Raw genomic sequence first — 24,240 nt, 5'->3', positions numbered from 1 at the left:
GGGTAAATGTGGCTTACACTGGATGAATGTCGCTCGCGTTGCTGTGTGCCCTCGTGCGAGTATCAGACGAAGGTGAACGTGTTGCAGCCACATTCCTAAAAAAATATCATAATTAGTATCATGTATTTTCAAAGTACGAAGCAACACAATTAATATAATGTATTTTCCACATCAGTAATACAAATATTCTGCACGCATAATAGAAAAAAATGGTTACATGTGGACGTACTCCTTATTGTTCTCGTTGCTGCGTGCCCCCGTGCGAGCATCAAACGAAGGTGAAAGTGTTGCAGCCGGTGCAGGTGAAGACAAGAGTGATGCAGCCACATTCCTACAAAGGTTTTTAATAATTAATATAATGTATTCTCCACAGTAACAAACTTATAAAGCAATAACTAAGGCAGTTAAACATAGCTGAGATAAAATAATTGGGTACAGAGATGCGCTGTATATGTTTGTTAACGGGCCATTACCGGACATATTTATGGCTAAACATTAACACATGACATATCTCCGGGTACATTTACAGCTCATCGACACCACATCGATACATTTACACCCGAACAGATAGTCACGTAAACAAGACTAGTTGAGGCATAAACACTAGTCAAAATATATTCTAAATAGTGATATTGCTATATAACATATTGTATATTCACATTGCATTAATCAGCATACAGCTTAATAAGAACTAACATTTTAAGGTAAATAAAAGTTGCCAATTACGAGACGTTTATATAAAGTCACTCTTAATATCTGCTTGCAAATAGTCTGTATACAATACAGTATATATAATTTTACATCACACAAGATTTCAACAAATGTAAGTAAAACTTACTCTTCAGAAATCATATCCTCAGCTGGATCAAGTCGCTCTTCAAAATACAAACGTTCGTAGTCGGAGTCCTGCTCGTCATCTGAGGAAACTTCCTCAGCTGTGAAGCGTTTCATCTTCTCAGCGCATTGATAAGTGAATGAATCTGTTAAAACTTTGTGCTTCTTACATTGTTTGGGGGCGTTGATCTTATTTGCATAGCACGCTCAGGTAATTTTCATATGAATGGCGCGCACGGCGGTAGGTGGGATCACATTAGTGGTAATGAGGTCGAGCCAGAAAAACTGTACCTCTCTTTACTTACATACAGATTACACAAAAAGACAATATTTGCTTTCGATTTTAATTACCTCATTTAAAAGTAGACATTTCAGGCTTTCATTAGACATATGTATCATGTTCGTGTGATAAGTATTGGTGGAGTTATCAGTTCATGTTTGTAACGTGTTTCAGGAAGAAGGGCAAGTTCACGGAGATGTCTGAATGCACAACCTGGATATTTTCTTTATTTGCCAAAAGCACAGCGTTTTGTTGTTAATATGAAGGCACTCAAATAAAAGTAGACACTTCACAGTTTCGAATGATGTATTACATGTATGTGTATGACTATGAATGACAGAGTATTTTAAGTGGACTTCATGTCGAAGAGGAAAAAATGCGCCAAAGACGCACCGGTGCGTCTTTCGACCCCAGAGGGTTAATTAAACTTTCATTTAATTCATTTTGAATTCACTTCATGCTCTTTAGGCCCTGAGGCAGCAGAATGCTGCAAATCATGATGCAACCGATGCTTTCTCCACCATGTCTTCTGAAATTTGCTGATTTTACATTCAGGATATGAATTTCTGAACACTTAAACACTGGAAAACATATTGAATGTATCTAGGTGGTTGCTATTGTATACAGGTAGTTTCTAAGATGTTGCTAGCTGGTTGCTATAGTTTGCTAGGTGGTTGGTAGCATTTACATTTACAGCATTTAGCAGACACCCTTATCCAGAGCGATGTGCAAAAGTGATTAAGGCTTTATCATTGAATGCATGAACTCTGCTTCACTAATCTACAGACTTAAGATACCATTAGACTAAATCACCAAATCACTGTTCAAGGTTGTTAGAGCTTTTTTTTAATACACACATACAACAAACAGGGAAGAAAATGCTAGTTGAAGTGTTTCATGAATAAGTAGGTCTTCAACCATCATTTGAAAATGTCCGGACTCCTAGGGGAAGTCCACCACCTTGGTTCCAGAACATAAAAGAGTCTTGTAGTATATTACCTCTTACCCTGAGAGATGGTTGGACAAGTCGAGCAGTGCTGGTAGCTTTAAGGGTAGTAAAAAAAATAAAAAAAATTAAAGGCGTAACTTAACTTGACCTTCAGGTGTAACCGTCACTGCCACGTTGCTCCACCATTCCATGTCTCCTGGCTCAAATCAATTGTCCCATGATCCTTTACCACCAACCTGCCTCCTGCTACCCTGCTATCCCTCCACATCAAAGTCCAACCTGCATACCTAATCAAGTCCATTCTAAACTCTAGATACAAAGCTGATTGCCTAGAGTACATCACTGAGTTGAATGTGTTACAGGCCAGAAGAACAATTTTGGGTACCTGCACACACTATACCTGACCCTAACCTGCTACATGAGATTCATGTAAATCACCCAGAGTGTGTCATCTACCCATTGGGAGACCTTGAATCTCATGGCCTCCCTGAGCTACAATCTCCACAATACAGGTACACTTCCCCGGCATTCACAAACCAGTGGATAAGGCCTGGGTATATCAGTAAAGAAGAATTTTATCATTTGCATCCGACTCTGCAATTGAATCTTGACAATTACACAGTTAAGTGTTTAAATATTATATAACACCCTACTTGCCACTTTAAATGAGCCTGCTGTTCATTTGTATTAGGGATGAGCGAGTACAGCATTATCTGTATCTGTATCCGTATCTGTTAACCATATGAATTATCTGTATCTGTATCCGTACTCGGAGTGGGCGGGGCTTTACCCGGTAATAATTAATTTGTAATATTTATAACACTAGCTTACTACCTTTATGTTTTTATGAAATACAGCAAAAACGTGTCAGACACTCAGTGTCTGGTTCCTGGTTAGAGACAGGTTTAAAAAAGAAAAAAAATCTCCGACAGGCAGATACGCAATGCGAGTCACATTCTACCAAGCAAGCACCACGTCTGAACGAACACACGTTTACCAGAACTCTACTGGTTAGTAAGTACGTATTATTAACGTTACAACCCGAAGTAAAAAGCTGAAGAAACCCTAAACGTTAACGGAAAAGACCCGCGAACCCGAGTGACTGAGGGAGAGACAGAGCTGTTCTGTGTGTGACTGTGAGTGAGCAGAGCGAGACACAGCAACACAATACATCTGTATGTGTGTAGGGGAGGGGCGCTGTGACTAGCCTATCACTGTAGGGGAGGGGCGCTGTGACTAGCCTATCACTGTAGGTGAGGGGCGCTGTGACTAGCCTATCACTGTAGAGGAGGGGCGCTGTGACTAGCCTATCACTGTAGGGGAGGGGTGCTGTGACTAGCCTATCACACAACGCTGACACAATCAGCTACACAATGATGATTTTCATTCAATCCGAGCACAGATATTGACTCGTATTACTCGTATAATACTCGTACTCGGCAGAAGTGCTTTATCCGTACCGGATACTCGTTTCAGCCGAGTATCCGGCTCGTCTCTAATTTGTATATCATTAAATTTGATAAATCACCTTGCACATATGTAAAATATTCTTTGTAGTGCAAAAGGTAGACCCGCTGCTGTTGGGCAGTAGTAATATTACAATTTCTTTAGAGGTCTAGATTTACAAAATTATTGTGTATGTCCGATATGTAGTTCTTTCGAATAACTACGTTATAAATATGTTTATGAAAATAAATATTTGTTAAATACTAATTTAACTGTATTCACCTTTTGGAGAACTTGGTTTGTGACACATAAATCTGCATAATAACAGGTTTACATCTTTAGCCAACTAGACCTATTTGTTCCACAGAGGCATGACATCATATTTATTATGCTGTCACTCAAACTCAGGGGTGTACTCCACTTCTAAATTATAAAACCACTAGGACTGCTTGAGCCTCAAGTCAATTGATCTTTTACATTTACTATTTTACAATGTCATCCAATCTACGAGGTATTTCTTAAACTCTGTAGACATTAGAAAAATGCTGTACTGATGAACCTGACAGAGTTTAATCAGTCTGATCGCTGTGATCATTTCTCCTGTCCAGAGAGATCTGTATCTCCTGCAGTTCCCTTTCGGAACTCGAGCTGCGTCGAAACGCTATGGGAACGCCCTGCGTGACCGCGCTCTGAACCACGTGTGAAATCTGACCAATAGGCGTTGGGACGTGACGTTGCGTAAACAGGAAATGGCTGCGAGATGGACAAGACGCTAGATTCTGCTCGTTCAGGTAAGCGCTGTGTTTTGCTGATACTGTGGTTTTCTGATCAAGTGATGGCTAGCAGACAAAAATTCCGTAAGTGTTTTTATCCGTGTCCCCGTTTTATCACCGGAAAGGATTCGCACGATCGGTGCATTGTTTGCTTGGGAGTAGAGCATGCACAATCGGCTCTCGAGGGAGACGATTGCTCACATTGCAGCCGCATGACTCTGCGCACGCTTCGCTTCTCGAAGAGCGCTCTCCCTCACGGCTCCGGTCCCGCTCTTGCCAAGGCAAAGCGGCGCTGGCGCTCGTGGGGCTCGCAGGTCGATTTAGCAACGGAATTGGAGTCAGATGAGTCCTTTCCAGCCTCGTCTGCTGAATCGACCTCCGGCGGAGAAGTAGACCCGAGGGCTGCTTCTTCTCCCGGCGCGAGCAGCGCAGCATTACATGTCTCTCCCTCTGAGGAAGGAGAGCTGATGGATGCTAGCGAGCCCGTGGGCTCCACACAGCCTGTGCTGTACGAGGAGCTCCTCGAGGTCGTGACACGAGCCGTAGCCAAGCTGGATTTAGATTGGCCGGTGGAGCAGCAGAAGCAGCGCGCACCCAGTAAGCTGGATGAGCGTTTCCTGCGTCCTGTGTCACTTCCTGGGCGCCAGGGCCTGCCGTTTTTTCCCGATCTGCACACCGAGGTGTCCAGATCCTGGGAAACCCTGTACTCGCACTTCTCCTCGTCACTCCTCGCTCTACGCGAATGTGGTTGGGGCTAAGGCGTGCGGCTACGGGGCGATGCCGCGTGTGGAAGAGACGCTGGCTAGCTATCTCTCCCCTAGCATAGCATCGTCACTAAAGGCTCCGGTGTTCCCTACTAAGCTGCTACGTGCTACGTCGGCCTTAGTAGGGAAGGCTTACATGGCAGCAGGTCAGGCTGCGGGCTGCCTCCACACGATAGGTGTGTTGCAGGCATACCAGGCTGACCTGCTACGAGATTTGGATGTGGGACTTAGCTCCGGGTCCGCCGATATTGAGGAGTTGCGTCGCACTGCCGACTTAACCCTTCGGGCCACGAAGCACACGGCACAGGCCGTTGGGTGTCACTGGTTGGCTGTGGCTCACCTTGTGCGACCTCCCAGACAAGGATCGAGCTGTGCTTTTGGACACACCGATGGCTCCTCCTGGACTGTTTGGCGACGATGTGACGGTGGTAGTGAACAAGTTCCAGGAACTTGTCTAAAAAGCAGTCGGCTGCGTTTCAGCAGTACCTCCCTCGGCGATCTCGTGGGGCTGTTTGGCGGCAGCCCCAGCCTGGTCCTTCCGGGCACTGCGAAGCCCAGAAACAGAGCGTTGCCACCCGATCTCCGTGGGCGGGGCCTAGGGGCCCAAGGCGACGCTCTAGGCCCAAGAAGGAGCAGGATGACCTGGGGGTCCCCCTCACCTCTGACAAACGGACAGTGGTGTGTAGATCCTGCCGGTCTACGGTTGGGGGATGGGGCACACCTCTTGTTACGGTGACCATCCCTCCCCTGCACCACCAGGGCACCAGACCGTTGGCTCTGCCACAAGATGTGCTCCAGAGCACGGCCCCCCTCCAGCGGGCACCTCCCTCCCCTTCCGTCCAAAGCCTTGGTACGGATGGGGGAGACCCGCCGCCTCTCAGGAGGTGTCAACGGCCACAGTACGGTGCTCCGGCCGTTCGGGTCATGGAGGCCGGTCTGCCGGCCCTGCCACAAGGTGTGCCTCAGGGTGCAGCTTCCCTCCAGCGGTTCGCTCCCCACCTTTCCACCCGAAGGTTCGTTGTGGGAGGGGAGGGTCCGCCGCCTCTCTCTCGGCGGTCCCAGCTGCTCTGAGTGGGTCAGAGGCCAGCCCCGAGGGACTGGTTCTCCTGTGGAACTTTCTGACAGCTTGGGAGGAGCTGCTAGGAGTCTCCCAGTGGGTCCTGCGGACCATGGAGGACGGCTATATGGTTCAGTTCGCGTCCTCTCCTCCCCGTTTCAATGGGATGTGTCCCACCCAGGTGGGACCCGAGCAGGCTCTGGTCCTGGAACGAGAAGTGCGCACACTCCTGAGGAAAGGGGCCATCGGGGTGGTTCCCCCCTCGGTTCGAGAGTCAGGCTTCTACAGCCCGTACTTCGTTGTTCCGAAGAAGGATTGCGGGTGGCGTCCCATTCTAGATCTACGCTCCTTGAGCCACGCTCTCAGGAGGCTCAGGTTCAGGATGCTCACCCTCAGGGTGGTCGTGACTCAGATCAGGTCCGGGGACTGGTTCGTCACAATAGATCTGGATGACGCATAAGCAGAGAACCGCCTTTTTGGGCGTGATATGGGACTCGGCCAGGATGCAGGCACGGTTGTCGCCTGCTCGGGTCGAAGTCATCCTCACCTCGGTCAGGAGAGTGCGGGAAGGCCAGCCACTCACTGTGAGGCAGTTTCAGAGGCTGCTGGGTCTCATGGCAGCGGCGTCCAGCGTAATCCCACTCGGCCTCCTGCATGAGGCCCCTCCAGTGGTGCCTCTGGGGCAGAGGGTTTTCTCTCAGGGGAAACCCATATCGTTCAGTCAAGGTCTCGCGGCGTGCCCTTCGAGTCTTGGATGTTTGGAAAGACCGAATGTTTCTGTCCGAAGGCCCCGTGTTGGGAGCTCCATGTCATCGCGTGACGCTAATGACGGACGCTTCCCTCACGGGGTGGGGTGCGGTCATGAGTGGCCACTCCGCCCAGGGTCTGTGGAGCGGCTCACATCTCTCGTGGCACATAAATTGCCTGGAGATGATGCCGGTGTTTTTGGGGTTAAAACACTTCCTCCCGGACCTGCGAGATCGCCATGTATTGGTCGGCACGGACAATACTGCGGTGGTTTTCTACATCAACCACCAAGGGGGTCTCCGATCTCGCCCTTTGTACAAGCTAGCACGAGCGGTCCTCTTGTGGTCTCGGGACAGACTCCTCTCTTTGAGGGCCATTTATATCCCGGGACGGTTGAATGTCAGAGCAGATGCCCTGTCGAGGCAGGGGCCGAGGCCTGGGGAATGGCGTCTCCACCCCGAGGTGGTGGAGTTCATCTCCTCTCACAGTCGTTCTTACAGGAACAGTTTGCCACTGGGTTAACCCACTCGACCCTGAAGGTTTACGTGTCCGCAATCGTGGCATATAGCTGGGTAGGCACCCATTGGTGACACGATTCCTCCGCGGAGCCCGGAGGCTGAGGCCCGGGACGCGACCCAGAGTTCCTGTCTGGGATCTGGCAGTTGTGCTGGCGGCTCTATCGGAGCCCCCCTTCGAGCCATTGACCGAAGTAGACCTAAGGTGTCTTCGGCCCCCTCACGACCTGTCGTGTTGCAGGCATTCTGCCCTCCTCCGTTTATAGCCCCCGAACAGGAGCGACAGAACCGGCTGTGTCCAGTTCGAGCACTGGTCACTTACCTCCGCAGAACGAGTCCATGGAGAAAGTCATAGCAGCTGCAGGTCCTACGTGCAGGTGCCGAGGCCCTCACTCTCTAAGCAGGGTCTGGTCAGTGTGGCGTGATTGGACACTCGTTCCCATAGCGTTTCGACGCAGCTCGAGTTCAGAAAGGGAACGTCTCTAGGTTACGACCGTAACCCTAGTTCCCTGAGGAACGAGACACTGCGTCTCCGTGCCACACTCCCTGCATCCCTGCGGCGCTTACCTTCTCTCGCAGGAGCTAGCGTCTTGTCCATCTCGCAGCCATTTGTAGCTTCCTGTTTACGCGACGTCACCCGCCGATGACGTCAGGTCGCAACGCCTATTGGTCAGATTACACACGTGGTTCAAAGCGCGGTCACGCAGGGGCATTCCCATAGCGTTTCGATGCAGCGTCTCATTCCTCAGGGAACTAGGGTTACGGTCATAACCTAGAGACGTTTATATCTTACTGTATGTGTGTTCAGCTGCTGTGGTCCTGCTAACATTGTGTGGAAATCTGCTCATCATCATTTCTGTCCTTCACTTCAAGCAACTTCACACACCAACAAACATGCTGCTGCTCTCTCTGGCTGTGTCGGATTTCCTTGTTGGGTCTTTAGTGATGCCGCCAATGTTAATCTGGATGATTGAGTCATGCTGGATTTTTGGGAGAGATTTCTGCATCAGCTTTTTGTTGATTGGTGGTCTCATCATGACCATATCAATTTATAATGTTGCCCTGATCGCTGTAGATCGGTATTTGGCTCTGTCAAACCCTTTTCTCTACATGAGTTCTATATCTTGGAGGACTATGTGCATTGTGGTTTGTTCTAAATGGTTGAGAGAAAAGCAGCTAAAGTCCTTGGTATTTTAGTGTCTGTGTTTCTGGTGTGTTTACTTCCATTTTATATTTACAGTTTATTAGGTTATTTTATTGAACTACAGACAGAAACAATTCAGAAACTTCTGATCATGATTTGTCTTAATTCCACCATTAATCCGGTTATTTATGCTCTGTTTTATCCGTGGTTCAGGAGGTGTGTTAAATTAACTGTGACTCTGCAAATATTCCTGACAGACTCATGAATTAACATTTGTCACTAATTTTTAGCATGTGAATGAGGTTTTGTCTGTAATTGATCTTGTGGTATTGTTTATATTTCCACTTTCTCTCATAATCATATTGTATACTTGAGTTTTTGTGATTATTAAGCTCTCTGATTGCAGTGGCATGATTCTTAGCAATCACACATGGCCTAAAGCACAGAAAATCACCTCACACGCCATGAAATCTGAGAGAAAAGCAGACAAAGTCCTCAGCATTTTAGTGTCTGTGTTTCTGGTGTGTTTACTTCCATATTATTTTTACAGTAAATTAGGGAATGTTATTGAAATACAGATAGAAACATCGCTGAAGGTTTTGGTTGTGGTTCATCTTAATTCCACCATTAATCCAGTTATTTATGCTCTGTTTTATCCGTGGCTCAGGAGGTGTGTTAAATTAATCATAACTCAACAAATTTTCCTGAGAGACTGATTAAATCATTATTCCTTCATGAATTAACTTGTCACAAATTTTTAGCATCACCCCAAAATGACATATGTTATTATGCTATTATGTTATATATAACCAGTTTTTTGTTATGTATTATATGCAGTATATAATAGAGTATAATAAATTATATATTTGTGGTGGAGATTAAATTAATTAATTAATTAATTTATTTATTTATTTTATTTTATTTTATTTTTTAAATGTCTCCTGTACTAACCTTTATGGCATAAAGAAGCAGTTATACCATCTTTCAGTGCTTGTGATTACTTTTCTGTTAAATGAAAGCTTTTGGATACAAAGACACATCTTATGTTTATAATTATTTAATAGTAAATAAATAAGTTAATATAAACACGAAAAAATTCAATAATATATTTTTTTAATGTAGCAACTCACATAGATTTATAATATGGCTCAAAGTATATAGCTGATAAATCACAGACTAACAAAGCCTCGTGTTTATTGCTAAATGGTTCCTGATAAATTCCAGTGTGACTGAGGTAAGATACAGAAAAATAAGAAATAATATACTAAGACAGAAAATATACAATTTAATTTAATTGTATATTTTCTGTCTTAGTGCAGTCAGTGGCTCTGGTTAGAAATGACATGTACCCATGTGACACTCACCAGCAGTTTACCTACACTCTGGGCACCCACGGATGATGCTAAGGTAATAGGTCAATGTGGTGCCACCCTCATTTCAGGGACAGAAAATGACAGAGGCATATATAAGGTAAAATCACTTAGTTTATTGCAAAGTAGATGTAAATGAAATGAATAGTAGAAGTCCAGGTCAACACACACATGCAGGGTCACAGGTTGCAAACCAACAATACCTAGATCCTTCGGTGTACGACGGTGAACTCGGGAAACTACTGGTAGAAAAGATCGAGTCAGGTTAGTAGATACAGCATATAATCGTTGCTAGCATTTACGGGACCGGACAGTGTGTGTGTGTTTGAGAGCGTCTTTTATGTGGTGAGGTGATGATGGGTGCCAGGTGACTGTGATTAGAATTCAGGTGATGAGGATCTGGTGTGCTGTGTGAAGGGAGAACCTGGCAAATCCTTGACAGAACCCCACCCCGAGGGTCTGCTCCTGAGGACCATTGAGACCTCCGGCGCCGAGGCGGATGGCCTCTACTTCTGGGTGGGCCATATGGAAGTCACGGTGGAGTTCGGCATCCAGGATGTTGTCTTTAGGGACCCACGAACGTTCCTCTGAGCTGAATCCCTCCCATTCGAAAAGATATTTTAACCGACCACCCCGGCGCCTGGAGTCCAGGAGCTGTTGGACGGTGTACAAGGCATAATCCTCTTCAAGAGGGGGGGCTTCTTTGCCAGGTCCTGTGAGGGGAGAAGGAGAGACAGGTGAATGATATGGTTTGAGAGATGAAACGTGGAATACTGGGTGAATCCGGTAGTGCGAGTGGAGTTGGAGCTCGTAGGTTACCGGATTGACCTCCTTCACGACTCGAATGGACCAATCAACTGGGGAATCAGCTTTTTGCAGGGTAGGCGTTGGTGGATGTTCTTTGTAGACAGCCAGACTTTGTCCCCGACCTTGATGTTGGGTGTCGGGCATGACGAACATCCGCCTGCTGTTGCTGGCGCCTGACAGCCCCCTGCAGGTGATGGTGAGCTGAGTCCCATACCCTCGTGCTCTCTGGGAACCAGTGCTGAACAGAAGGGACTTCTGATGGTTCTTTCGTCCAGTAGAACATAGGAGGTTGGTAGCCAAGTACACACTTGAAAGGAGTTAAGCCGGTCGCTTGCTGATGTAGCGAGTTCTGTGCGTACTCAGCCCAAGGGAGGACCTGGCTTCAAGAGTTCTGGTGGTTATGGCAGAAGGTTTGGAGGAAACGGCCAACTTATTGGATCTTGCGTTCAGTTTGGCCTTTGGACTGCGGGTGGTATCCCGAGTAGAGACTTATGGTCACATCTAGGAGTTTAAAAAAGGATTTCCATAACCTGGAAATAAACTGAGGACCTCTGTCAGACACAATATCTTCGGGTATGCCGAAATATCGAAACACATGCTGAAATAACAGTTCTGCACTTTCCATGGCTGTGGGCAGACCCTTAAAAAACCTTCTAATGTTCTGAGACATGTTGGGCCACCAGAAGTGATGTTTAAGCAGCGAGAGGGTTTGCTGTATGCCGGGGTGACCAGTGCCTGGAGAGGTATGTCCCTTAGTAATCAAGGGTATACAGTGAAGTAATGATACATACTTCTGACCTTCAGGGCAGCCCGGTGGAACATTTGGTGTTTCAGGGATCGTGTCCTCACTCCATTCGATGGGACAGACGAAGGCTTTACCTAGAATGATGGCTACAGGAGGTGTGTGGTCATCTTCAGGAGAAAACATTCTAGAGAGAGCATCAGCTTTGCAATTCTTACAATTCTTACAGAGTCCACCTGGCTTGTCATCAGTTTTCCTTCACCTAGGTACTGGAGACTTTTATGATCCGCCAGCACGGTGAAGGTATGCCAGGGAGCCCTTGAGCCGATGTCTCCATTCTTCCAAAGTCAACTTATTGGCAAGGAGTTCACAGTCACCGATGTCATAGTTCTTTTTCGCCGGGTTAAACTTGTAAGAGGTAAGTAGGCACATGGATGAAGACTGGGATGTTTCGAAGCATCTACCTCCACAGTGAAGGGTTTTTCAGGATCTGGATGAACTAGAACAGGTGCTTCACAAAAGGCTCATTTTAGATGGTTAAATGTCTGATCAGCTTCTGCAGTCCATTCTAGCAGTTTGGGTTTACCTCTCAATGCTGACATTAGAGGAGATACGATGCTGCTGAAGTTCTGAATGAAACGACGATAGAAGTTTGAAAATCCCAGAAATTTTTGAAGGTCCTTCACTATAGAAGGAGTTGGCCAGTTCTTAATAGCATAAACTTTCCCCTTGTCCATGCTGACACCCCTTTCCGAGACATTATATCCCAGAAACTGTATTTTGGTTTGGTGAAACACTTTTCTGCTTTCAGGAATAAGGTATATTGATGCAGCTGTTTCAGAACTTCCTTCAAATGGTATAGGTGTTCAGCAGGGTTACTGGAATAAATCAGAATATCGTTAATGTAAATCAACACGTACCGATTCAGTAAGTCTCGGAAGATGGCATGCATGAAATCCTTTAAGACAGACATCGTGTTGACCAAACCATACGGCATCACCAAATATTCCCAGTGGCCGGTAGGGGTCGCAAAATCTGTTTTCCATTCATCTCTTTTCGGATTCGCGTCAGGTTGTAAGCACTGCATAAATCGAGCTTTGTGAAGATTTCTGCACGGTTTGGGCGTTTTCAGAAAATAATGTGAAAAACAGTGATCACTCCAATGTTTTACGTCACCAGTGTCCCAATAGAGCTCCGGATGGTGTTGAATCAGCCCGGGTCTTCCTAGGATCACATCTGCAGTGGATTTCTTCAGGACCAGAAACAGGATGTTGTCCTGGTGAAGGAATCCCACTGTCGGTGTGATTTCACTGGTAAGATGTTGGACTGAGGACCGGTTGTGGGGTTTGCCTGTTACAGATTGAACTTTTAGTCTCTGGGGTATGCGCTCCTTTGTGATGTTAAGCTGGGTGCAGAGCTGGGCTGAGATGAAGTTCCCGGAATCAAGTAAGGCAGACACTGTAACATAAGTTTGTACAAGACAGCTGAACTTTGGTGGAGAGCGGGGTGTAAATGTGCTTTTCGAGTTGAACCGTACTCACCCACACTCTTGGAAGACGGATGGGGCATTCTCTAATCGCATGCCCATTATTAGCACAGTACAAACACAGACCCTGGGTCAACCACCAATAACGCTCTGACAGTGGGATCCTGGTTGAATCGAGCTGCATGGGTTCTGGTCCTGGAGAGTGCAGTTCTGGAGGGCGGAATTGTGTGGAAGTATTTGAAGTACATAAGATTTTCCATTAGAATGGCTCGCTGAATGAAATTCACCAACCCCATGGTATCATCAAAGCCTGATAATTGGAGACAAAGTTCAGGTTTTAAGCCATTACGTTAGATTGTTATCAGTGCTCGTTCATCCCAACCGCTAGCGGCCACTAGTCGGCTAGGGAGTAGTCGGCTGCCGAAGATTTCCCCTGTTGAATATGATACAATTGATCACATACACATGTATCTCCAGCGGGAATACCAAACACCTCTTGGAAATAGGTGGTGAATTCCTTAATGGAATACAAGAAGGAGCCGTCTTCATGCCAGATCGATTTTGCCCAACGGAGAGCCTTTCCAGTGAGTAGTGAGTCTTCCAGAAGTACCTCCTACGCCTCCTAAGTGACCTTTTCTGACTTCCCCTAATTTCCCAGAATCACGTCAGACGTCAGGCCCTCATACTACCCTCATGGAGTCTGTTTCTGACCGTTTGCGCAGACACATGCACATTTGTGGCCTGCTGGAGGTAATTTTGCAGGGCTCTGGCAGTGCTCCTTCTGTTCCTCCTTGCACAAAGGCAGAGGTAGCAGTCCTGCTGCTGGGTTGTTGCCCTCCTACGGCCTCCTCCATGCTCTGGACACTACGCTGACAGACACAGCAAACCTTCTTGCCACAGCTCACATTGATGTGCCATCCTGGATGAGCTGCACTACCTGAGCCACTTGTGTGGGTTGTAGACTCTGTCTCATGCTCCCACTAGAGTGAAAGCACTGCCAGCATTCAAAAGTGACCAAAACTTCAGCCAGAAAGCATAGGAACTGAGAAGTGGTCTGTGGTCACCACCTGCAGGTGAATTCTAGGAAGTATTGAAACTATATTAAAATCTAACCTTTTTTTTGCAGGAAATAAAGAACACCATCTAAATTGCTGTGATTTTGTTTTTATTAAATTTTTTTTTGTGGTGTTGGTGGTGGACAATTTGCAAAGAAACGTATGGCAATGCAAAGCACCTGCTCGTATGTAAGAGCACAGCCACGATGGCTGATGTTTCTGATGTAAGGATGGATGACATTATGGATATATCTTATTGACTGTAAAGAAAAATGGTACCAATTAAATAAAAATGCATAGGGATATGACAAAAAAATCCACTCTGGGCCTCAAAATCCTCTCCTGATGTAAATGTAACTCCCTACGAATTAATACATTTCATTCCCTTTGATGCTCTCTGCATAACTGAAATTTGTGCAATAAATGAGGTGTTTGAACATCGGTTCCTCTTTAAAAAAGGGGAGGAGAACGAAATAAACTCTGGGTTTACCGAAGAAAACCTGCTCATGACCAGGTTAGGTTCACAGAGTAAGTTACTATGGTAACTGAGTATAAGTTACCTCTTTTTCAGAAACGGGCTGGACTTAACCTGCTTTCTCGGGTTTAACATACCTCCCATTCTGTAATGGAAAACCCAGAGTTTCCCTCATTTCAGAGTTAACATACTTAAAGTTTTCACTTAACCTCCTTTCTGAAACAGGCCCCTGGTCATTTGAGAGTTGTTTTGAGGCCTCCATGTTGCCACTCGTCAGAGGAGAGTCAAAGAGAACAACGACTTGCAATTGGCCACCTTAAATACCGTTTCTCATGATTGGATGCACCTATCTACGAAGTTCAAGGCTTAATGAGCTCACCAAACCAATTGTGTGTTCCAATTATTCAGTGATAAGTAGTTACAGGTATTCAAATCAACAAAATGATAATTCACCATGCGCATGTGTAAAAGATTCTTTGTAGTGCAAAAGGTAGACCTGCTGCTGTTGGGCAGTATTTACTGTACATGAACTGGCTTTATGTATCTAATGCACAGACTCTGGCTCTGACTTTTACATGATAGCAACTATTTAAACCAGAAAAAAGGGTGCAGACTGGGAGTGAATGGCACCATTTTGTCTGTAAAAACTGTGACTGATTAGTTTCTTCATTCAGAAATAGTCATGTCTTGAAGCCGTCAATCAGGCTTCTAAACATATGCTCCAAGTATTAAATACATTTCAGCTAGCATGTTCAATACTTGTTTCCTGCATCATTACACTTTATCACACACAGATAGGAACATTACAATTTCTTTAGAGGTCTAGATTTACAAAATTATTGTGTATGTCTGATCTGCAGTTCATATAAATAGCAACATTGTAAATATGTATATGAAAATATATTTATATTAAAACTTATTTCTCTGCATTTATTTTTTGTGAGAAAATACTTTTGAGACTTTTGTTTTGTGAATTTTGTGTTCATATTTAATTGAGGATTTGTGACACATAAATCTACATAATAACAGGTTTACTTCTTTTGGCAACTAGACCTATTTGTTCCACAGAGGCATGACATCATGTGTATTATGCTGTCACTCAAACTCAGGGGCGTACTCCATTTCTAAATTATAAAACCACTAGTTCTGCTTGAGCCTCAAGTCATATGATCTTTTACATTTACTATTTTACAATGTCATCCAATCTACGTGGTATTTCTAAAACTCTGTAGACATTAGAGAAATGCTGTATTGATGAATCTGACAGAGTTTAATCAGTCTGATCACTGTGATCATTTCTCCTGTCCAGAGAGATCTGTATCTCCTACAGTTTATATCTTACTGTACGTGTGTTCAGCTGCTATGGTTCTGCTGACAGTGTGTGGAAATCTGCTCATCATCATCTCTGTTCTTCACTTCAAGCAGCTTCACACACCAACAAACATGCTGCTGCTCTCTCTGGCTGTGTCGGATTTCCTTGTCGGTGCTTTAGTGATGCCAGCAACGTTAATCTGGATGATTGAGTCATGCTGGATTTTTGGGAGAGATTTCTGCATCAGCTTTTTGTTTATTGGTGGTCTCATCATGACCATATCAATTTATAATGTTGCCCTGATCGCTGTAGATCGGTATTTGGCTCTGTCAAACCCTTTTCTGTACATGAGTTCTATATCTAGGAGGACTATGTGCATTGTGGTTTATTCAAACTGGTGTGTGTGTATTATGTATATCACATCATTTTATTATTTCAATGGAAGCTTTGAAAATTCTGTAATGTGTCCTGGAGAATGTTTATTCGTTGTGAATGATGTTTGGACTGTAATTGATCTCATATATTCATTTATATTTCCACTTTCTGTCATAATCATATTGTATACTCGAGTTTTTGTGATTGCTAAGAAACATGCCACTGCTATCAGAGAGCTTAATAATCACACATGGCATAAAACACAGAAAATCACCTCACACTCCATGAAATCTGAGAGAAAAGCAGCTAAAGTCCTATGTATTTTAGTATCTGTGTTTCTGGTGTGTTTACTTCCATATTTTATTTACAGTTTATTAGGGTATGCTATTGGAATTCAGACAGAAACATTTCAGAAGGTCACATTCTTGATTTATCTTAATTCCACCATTAATCCAATAATTTATGCTCTGTTTTATCCGTGGTTCAGGAGGTCTGTTAAATTAATCATAACTCTGCAAATTTTCCTGACAGACTCTTAATCAATGTTCTTTCATGAATTAACTTTTGTCACTAATTTTTAGCATAACCCCAAAATATTGCTATAAAATCTGACTTGTGGTATTATGCTAGTATGTTATATATGACCATTTCTTTTTCTGTATTATATGCAGTATATAATAAAGTATAATAAATTATATATTTGTGGTGGAGATTAAATTTATTTATTTATTTTATTTTATTTTATTTTTAAATGTCTCCTGTAGTAACCTTTATGGCATAAAGAAGCAGTCATACCATTTTTCAGTGCTTGTGATTACTTTTCTGTGAAATTAACGCTTTTGGAAGCAAAAATGCATCTCATGTTTATAATATTACACATCTAAAATGTACAGATGTGGCCTTTTAAATTACATTAGCAGATTGTATGTTACTATATGCAAGTTTTTGGAATTTCATATTATGACTGTATTGTGCATGTGACATTAAAGCACAAAAAGGAAAACCATTGCATTGACAGCAGCAAAAAAATCAGGGAATCATTCACCAGGCAGCAGTATGTTAGAACAAAAAAAAACACAACCTCGAAAGCTAAGTGTTATTTTTCTGAAAGCTTTTATTTTATTTGTATAAATGCATTGTAATCCATTTGCAATAGTCGAATGAAAAAGCTCTTATTGGAAAGTAAATAAATAAGTTAATGTAAACATGTTTATAAACAAATTTAATAATATATTTTTAATGTAGCACCTTTCATAGATTTATAATATGGCTCAAATTATATAGCTCATAAATCACAGACTAACAAAGCCTGGTGTTTACTGCTAAATGGTTCCTGATCAATTCCAGTGTGACTGAGATAAGACAGAAAATATACAATTTAATTTGATTCTTTTTTTTTAGAAAAATTTTACAAATATAGCTGTATTTACTAGTAACTACATACTAAAATGAATCAACATTTCTCCAGGACCATGTTGCATTCTGTGTCTTGAAGATTTTGGACCTTCTTTGAGATGAGGCCAACTCTGTGAGGATTCTAAGGTATCTAAAAATGTACCAGCTCCAGTTGGACTCTGCTTCATGAAGTATTCCGACATTTTAAGCAGAGATACCAAGTACATGTGGTCTTTGAGCACAACAACCTCCTCATGAGTACACAATTGTCAGGCTGTATATATAATTACACCCTCCAGTATCACCTAAATGAGGATGGGTTCCCTTTTGAGTCTGGTTCCTCTTAAGATTTCTTCTTTTAACTAAGGGAGTTTTTCCTCAGGCTTGTTCATTTGGGATAAATACAAACACATTTTAATATAAATCTAATATTAATCTTGAATGTTTGTATTATATTAATCTTTGTATAATATGAGTCTTTTCTACAAGATAGATACATAAATCATAGTGCCGACCTGAGTACAGATTGTAATGGCATTGTGCAAATAGAGATTACTAAATAGTAAGAGGATTATAAACATATGTACACAATAAAAGCATGTTTTTTGTACAATACAGCATTAAAGTTATGCTGTATAAACAGCATGTTATCATCAGTCCATCATCAGTCCATCACTTGTGGTGGAAATTTTTACAGTACTTTAGAGATTTATAAGGCCTTGTCCTTCTATGCTTCTATGCTTCTCATGACTGGTAGTTATTATGACTAGAAATTGCAGTTGTTTTCTTAAATCAGCATAAACAGCTTCCAGTAGACCTTCTAGATGGCCTTGGTAGGTACAGATAAGCTTGGGCAGGAGATGAGCAGGCGATGCTTCTAAGCCAATTGATGATGATCTTTTGCTTTTCCATGTCCTGACTCAATCCTGTCTATAAAATCCTGATGTTATCACTAATCGGGGCCTGGCCTTTCTCATGCTATACGTGGAGTGTTGGGCCCTGCTGCCCAGCTGAACACAATAAATTGTGAAACCTTTTTACTCTTGCCCATGCCTACCAGTGTGATATTTTATACTTTAATTTTCTCAATCTTTAGAACTTCCATGACATTCCATAGCCTAGGAGCAGCGACAGAGAAGGCACAGTCTCCTCTAAGCATGTTATTTGATTTTTTGGTGTCCAGAGGCAATTGATCAGCTGACCTAAGTGAATGGGCAGGACTGTAGGGGTAAAGCAGTTCTGTAAGGTAATGTCAAGGTCTGACCATTTAAAGATGTCAAAGCACTTTAAACTGAACCCTATAATACACCGGCAGCCAGTGTAGTGAGGCCAAAATTGGTGTTATATGGTCATAATTCCCTGAATCAATTAAAAGACACGCAGCAACATTTTGGACCAGTTGAAGGCAAGACAGAGAAGACTGGCTAAGACCAATTTAAAGTGTGTTACAGTAATCAAGTCAAGATGTGATAAAGGCATGAATTACCATCTCAAATTGTTGCCTGGACACAAGAGGATTTATTTTTGCAAGGCGCTTTAGGTGAAAAAAGCTGGACTTTAACACTGCACTAATTCCTTTACCACTGGTTAACATAATATGCCAAGGGACCAAGGTCAACGGGGGAGACTTTCAGGAGCCTCTTGGGTCAAATAACATCACATCTGCCTTGTTATCATTAAAATGGAGAAAATTCACTGCCATCCAAGCTTTAATGTCATAAAGGAGATGTGCAACGGAGGAAGCCTCCTTTTGCTTTACAGGTATGTAGATTTGGGTATCATCTGCATAACAGTGAAAGGAAATCCCATGGTGTCTAAGGATGGATCCCAGGGGAAGCAGATAAAGTGAAATGAATAATGGCCCCAGAATTGAGCCCTGTGAAACCCCACAGGACAAGGGAGCAGTGGAGGATTCTAGACCTCCTAGACCACAGAAAAAGTTGTATTTGTTAAGAAGGACCTGAACCACTCTAAAACAGGGCCACGGATACCGACAAGTTGACCTGGACGAGATATTAAAATGCGGTGGTCAACTGTATCAAAGGCAGCTGTTAGGTCCAGCAGGACAAGGATGACAAAATCACCAGCATCAGACAAAATGAGGATGTCATTAGAAACCCATAACGGGGCTGACTCTGTGCTATGCAGTGTTTCAAAGCCAGACTGGAATACCTCCAGGATGTCATTTTCATCCACGAATGATTTCAGTTTTTTCTAAGACCTTAGAAAGAAAGGGCAGTCTGGAGGTAGGTCTTAAGTTTGCAAGTACCGAGTGATCTAGACCAGGTTTCTTAATATATGGTTGTACTACTGCATGTTTAAAATCAATAGGAACCACACCAGAAGATAAGCTGTTATTAATGATACTGAGGCCCAATTGCCCTATAAAAGGAAAAACCTCTTTAAACAATCGGGGGTAACAGCATCATGGGGGAACCTGAGGGGTTAATATAACGCCCCACATCCTCTAATTGTGACATTGTAATACCGGTTGAAAGCAGTCCAAAACAACACAGCACGGTACAGAGACAGAGGGGTCAGTAACAGTAGGAGGGATAAGAGCCCTGATAGTGGACACCTTATCCACAAAAAAATGAAGAAAGTTATTACACAAATCAGAAGAGGCTTCCAAGCAGGCAGACTGTGGGGCATTAAGAACAGAGTCGATTGTATTAAAGAGCACACATGGGTTATGACAGTTGAAGGAAATTAAGGTATAAAGGTATACTGTATCTATTCTTATCTTAAATTGTGGATGAAAAATGCTGTATTTTGGCCTCTTTTATAGTGTTCTGATAATTACACCAACAGTCTTTCAGCATTTATGTTCATGTTCAGCTCTTCAACACTCTCGTCTGAGAGCCCAAGATCTGCCATTGACACCAGGGCTCAGTTGTAGCTTTTGACTGCTTAGTTTTTAGTGGGGCCACACAGTCAATGATGGTCTGGCAAGAAGAGATTAACTACTTGGTTTATCTCTTCTTGCCAGACCATCATTGACTGTGTGGCCCCTCTAAAAACTAAGCAGTCAAAAGCTACAACTGCTACTACAGCTACACGCATCAACAATTTTTACTCTCTTGGAAATAGAGTAGGTGCATTAAATGAAATATAATATCTTTAAACAGATCCAATTTATTATAATAATTTTCATTTTTCTTTTATTGAAATTTATTTTACAAATGTCAAATTGGCATATTTTAACATGTCTTTATTAATTGGGCCATTTATCTTAATAGCTTGAAGTGATTTGTACTGATATTTAAGCTTTGTCACAAACATTTTGCATAATCTTTTGCAAATAAATAGTTTTAATTCTAGTTGGCCTTCCATTACAACAAAGCATTACCTCATACATATGCTGTCATTGAAACTCGGGGGCGTGATCTTTTTATACTATAAAAGAACCACAGCTCCTTTAGTCATGAGATATTTGATTTGACTTTTTACAGTTAATGTTTTACATTAGCTATTTCCTTAAACTCTGTAGACATTTGAGAAATGCTGTATTGATGAACCTGACAGAGTTTAATCAGTCTAATGGCTGTGATATTTTTTTCTGTCCAGAGAGATCTGTATCTCCTGCAGTTTATATCTTACTGTACGTGTGTGGTAGCTGTGTGGTTCTGCTAACAGTGTGTGGAAATCTGCTCGTCATCATCTCTGTTCTTCACTTCAAGCAGCTTCACACACCAACAAACATGCTGGTGCTCTCTCTGGCTGTGTCAGATTTCCTTGTTGGTGCTTTAGTGATGCCGCCAACATTAATCTGGATGATTGAGTCATGCTGGATTTTTGGGAGAGATTTCTGCATCAGCTTTTTGTTGATTGGTGGTGTCCTCATGACCATATCAATTTATAATGTTGCCCTGATCGCTGTAGATCGGTATTTAGCGCTGTCAAACCCTTTTCTCTACACAAACACATTCTCTACAAGAATTATGTGCATTGTGGTTTCAACTAACTGGTGTGTAAATCTGGTGTATAGTCTAGCATTCAATTATTTTGTTGGACCCTTTACAAACACTGTAATGTGTCCTGGAGAGTGTTATTACTTGCTAAATGAGGTTTGGTCTGTAACTGATCTCATATATTCATTTATATTTCCACTTTCTGTCATAATCGTATTGTATACTCGAGTTTTTGTGATTGCTAAGAAACATGCCACTGCTATCAGAGAGCTTAATAATCACACACGGCCTAAAACACAGAAAATCACCTCATACTCCATGAAATCTGAGAGAAAAGCAGCTAAAGTCCTTGGTATTTTAGTGTCTGTGTTTCTGGTGTGTTTACTTCCATATTTTATTTACAGTTTATTAGGGAATGTTATTGAAATACAGATGGAAACGTTTCTAGTTGTGGTTTATCTTAACTCCACAATTAATCCTTATATTTATGCTCTGTTTTACTCGTGGTTTAGGCAGTGCATTCATATAATCATAACTCTGAAAATATTTCAAAGAGACTCTGCGTTAATAAATGTCCTTTCATGATTTAACTTTCGTCACTTATTTTAATCATTAGCCCAAATATTGTTGTTATATAATATATAATTTTATATGTAACTAGCACATCAAATTCTCTCAGATAATATAACTTATGTATTTTGTAATATATTACCAATATTTTGTTGGCTATTGATGGTGGCTCTGCTGTAGACACTTTTCTGACATTATGAAGCAGTTGTAGAAAGAGACTGCTTCAGAGACTTTTCAGCAATGTACAGCTTTTTGGTTAAAAAACACATAAATTTGTGCTTTTACTGATTTACTGTTAACATTATAACATGGCCCATCATTTTAAATTACATTTTGAAATAAAAATTATATTTCTCCTGTAATCTGTCATATAAACACATTTTCATTGGGCTGGTAGTTTGTCCGAATAAATGAGCATGTTTATATTTATTATGTTTTTAATAGAAAACAATTAAAAAAAAACATCAGATGCCCTTTTGCTCTGGAAGGGTTGGTTTTACTGGGCTGTCTTACATGTGCCTGACCAGATACAGGTTTTGGCACTGAATAATGATTTAATATGAAAATGTGTTTCATCACTTGTTCTTTATCTATAGGGCTGATATTAAGGCTTTGTTAAGCACACTTTTGCATTGTGTTAAAAAAAATAAATAAAAAATTTCACTGAAAAACACTGCTTTTCTCTTATGCATTAAATTAATTATAACTTGAAAAATATTCCCGACAGACTCTGTATTAATCAGTGTTCTTTTACGAAGTCTTTTTTTACCATGACTGATGTGTCCAAAAATATATAACTATTCATGACAATAAATTAATTTATTTAATTTAATAAATTAAATATCAATTATATCTAATAATTGATATTTAATTTATTACATTAAATAAATTAATTTATTTAATGTAATAAATTAAATATCAATTATTAGATATAAAAATCAGACCAAAATATAGGTATAAACTTAGAGCAATATTGATTTTCAATATTTATAACACAATCAAATTAATTGTAATCAACCATTTGTTAAACAAAAATATTTTTGCTCCAGAAGCATAAAATAAGATTTAAATGATTAGAAATAATCGGAGTGTACATTCCCCTGGCACTAATGATAAGAAGCCACTATGTGAACTTTATGGGGCTATTAGCAATCTGCAGAATGATCACCCTGAGATTTCAATCATGCACATCTCAAATCAGTGGTCTCTAAATTCCATCAGCATGTAGGCTTTGCAATGAGAGAGGTGAACATGCTGGATCCTGTTTGTTGTGTATTTCTTCTGTGGTGTTTCATTTGGCTTTTTGTCTTTTGTCTCACACTGTTTGCACACTATGCACTTTATGTGGATAGGACAAATTACTTCAAGTCCTTAGCTCTGTGTTGCTTTATGTAGCTTTGTCGTATGTAGCACTATAGTCCTGGAGAAATGTTGTTTCATTTAAATGTTTAGTTCCTCGTTAGTTCCTCAGGAGCTCTTGGCTGCACTATTATAAACTGTTGTAAAAAGGACATTATTTACATTTACACGATTTACTGTAGAGTGTCACCCAAAGGAGGATGGGTTCAATTCTGAGTCTGGTTCCTCTCAAGCTTTCTTCCTTTGATCATCTCAGGGATCACAGTTTCCTTGCCGCTGTCACCTCTGGCTTGCTCATTAGGGATAAAATATATTTTAAATAAATATATATTAGAGATATATAGTATTTTAAATTTCAAATTAATCTTTTTTAAATTCATTTGAAACTTTCATGGCATATATTCATTTATTTAATTTTATCCTTATCCTTTATCCTTATTTTTTCTTATTATTATTATATATTCATTTCTTTTTTCTCTATCTTCTGTTTTCATACTTCTGTAAAAGCTGCTTTGAGACAATGGGAATTGTTAAAAGCGCTATACAAATAAATTCAATTGAATTGAAATGAATATTTTTGGCATTTCTAGACCGACTTGGTCTATTGAATCTAATATATATATATATATATATATATATATATATATATATATATATATATATATATATATATATATGTGTGAGTTACATCATGAGAAGGATTTAAATGTGAAGCCAAAATGTCTGAGACCCTCTAGTGACTGACTGCAGTACAATTTTATACCCTTCCCATTACCATTTTAGTAAATGAAAACAAACCAAAAACAGCTACACAGACCATCAACATTTCTTTGTAGTTTTTCCAGTTTGTTGCTCATTTTGAGGTGTAAGCTAG

The 24,240-nt window shown here is 41.7% G+C and overlaps 2 protein-coding genes across 2 annotated transcripts; both read left to right on the top strand.

Moving 5' to 3' along the window:
• The first annotated feature begins 15,698 nt into the window (after positions 1 to 15,698).
• LOC132854809 (trace amine-associated receptor 13c-like) lies at positions 15,699 to 16,670 on the top strand. The gene has a single exon (XM_060883429.1). It carries the CDS (start codon positions 15,699 to 15,701, stop codon positions 16,668 to 16,670), a length of 972 nt encoding a protein of 323 aa, XP_060739412.1.
• Positions 16,671 to 21,038: 4,368 nt separating this feature from the next.
• On the top strand, positions 21,039 to 22,022 carry LOC132854759 (trace amine-associated receptor 13c-like). Its single transcript, XM_060883358.1, has one exon. The coding sequence runs from the start codon at positions 21,039 to 21,041 to the stop codon at positions 22,020 to 22,022; it is 984 nt and encodes a 327-aa protein (XP_060739341.1).
• Positions 22,023 to 24,240: the final 2,218 nt, after the last annotated feature.

Source organism: Tachysurus vachellii, chromosome 12 (assembly GCF_030014155.1).
Source record: "Tachysurus vachellii isolate PV-2020 chromosome 12, HZAU_Pvac_v1, whole genome shotgun sequence".
In the NCBI taxonomy this organism is placed as follows: domain Eukaryota; kingdom Metazoa; phylum Chordata; class Actinopteri; order Siluriformes; family Bagridae; genus Tachysurus; species Tachysurus vachellii.
This window is presented reverse-complemented; position numbering and strand designations above follow the sequence as displayed.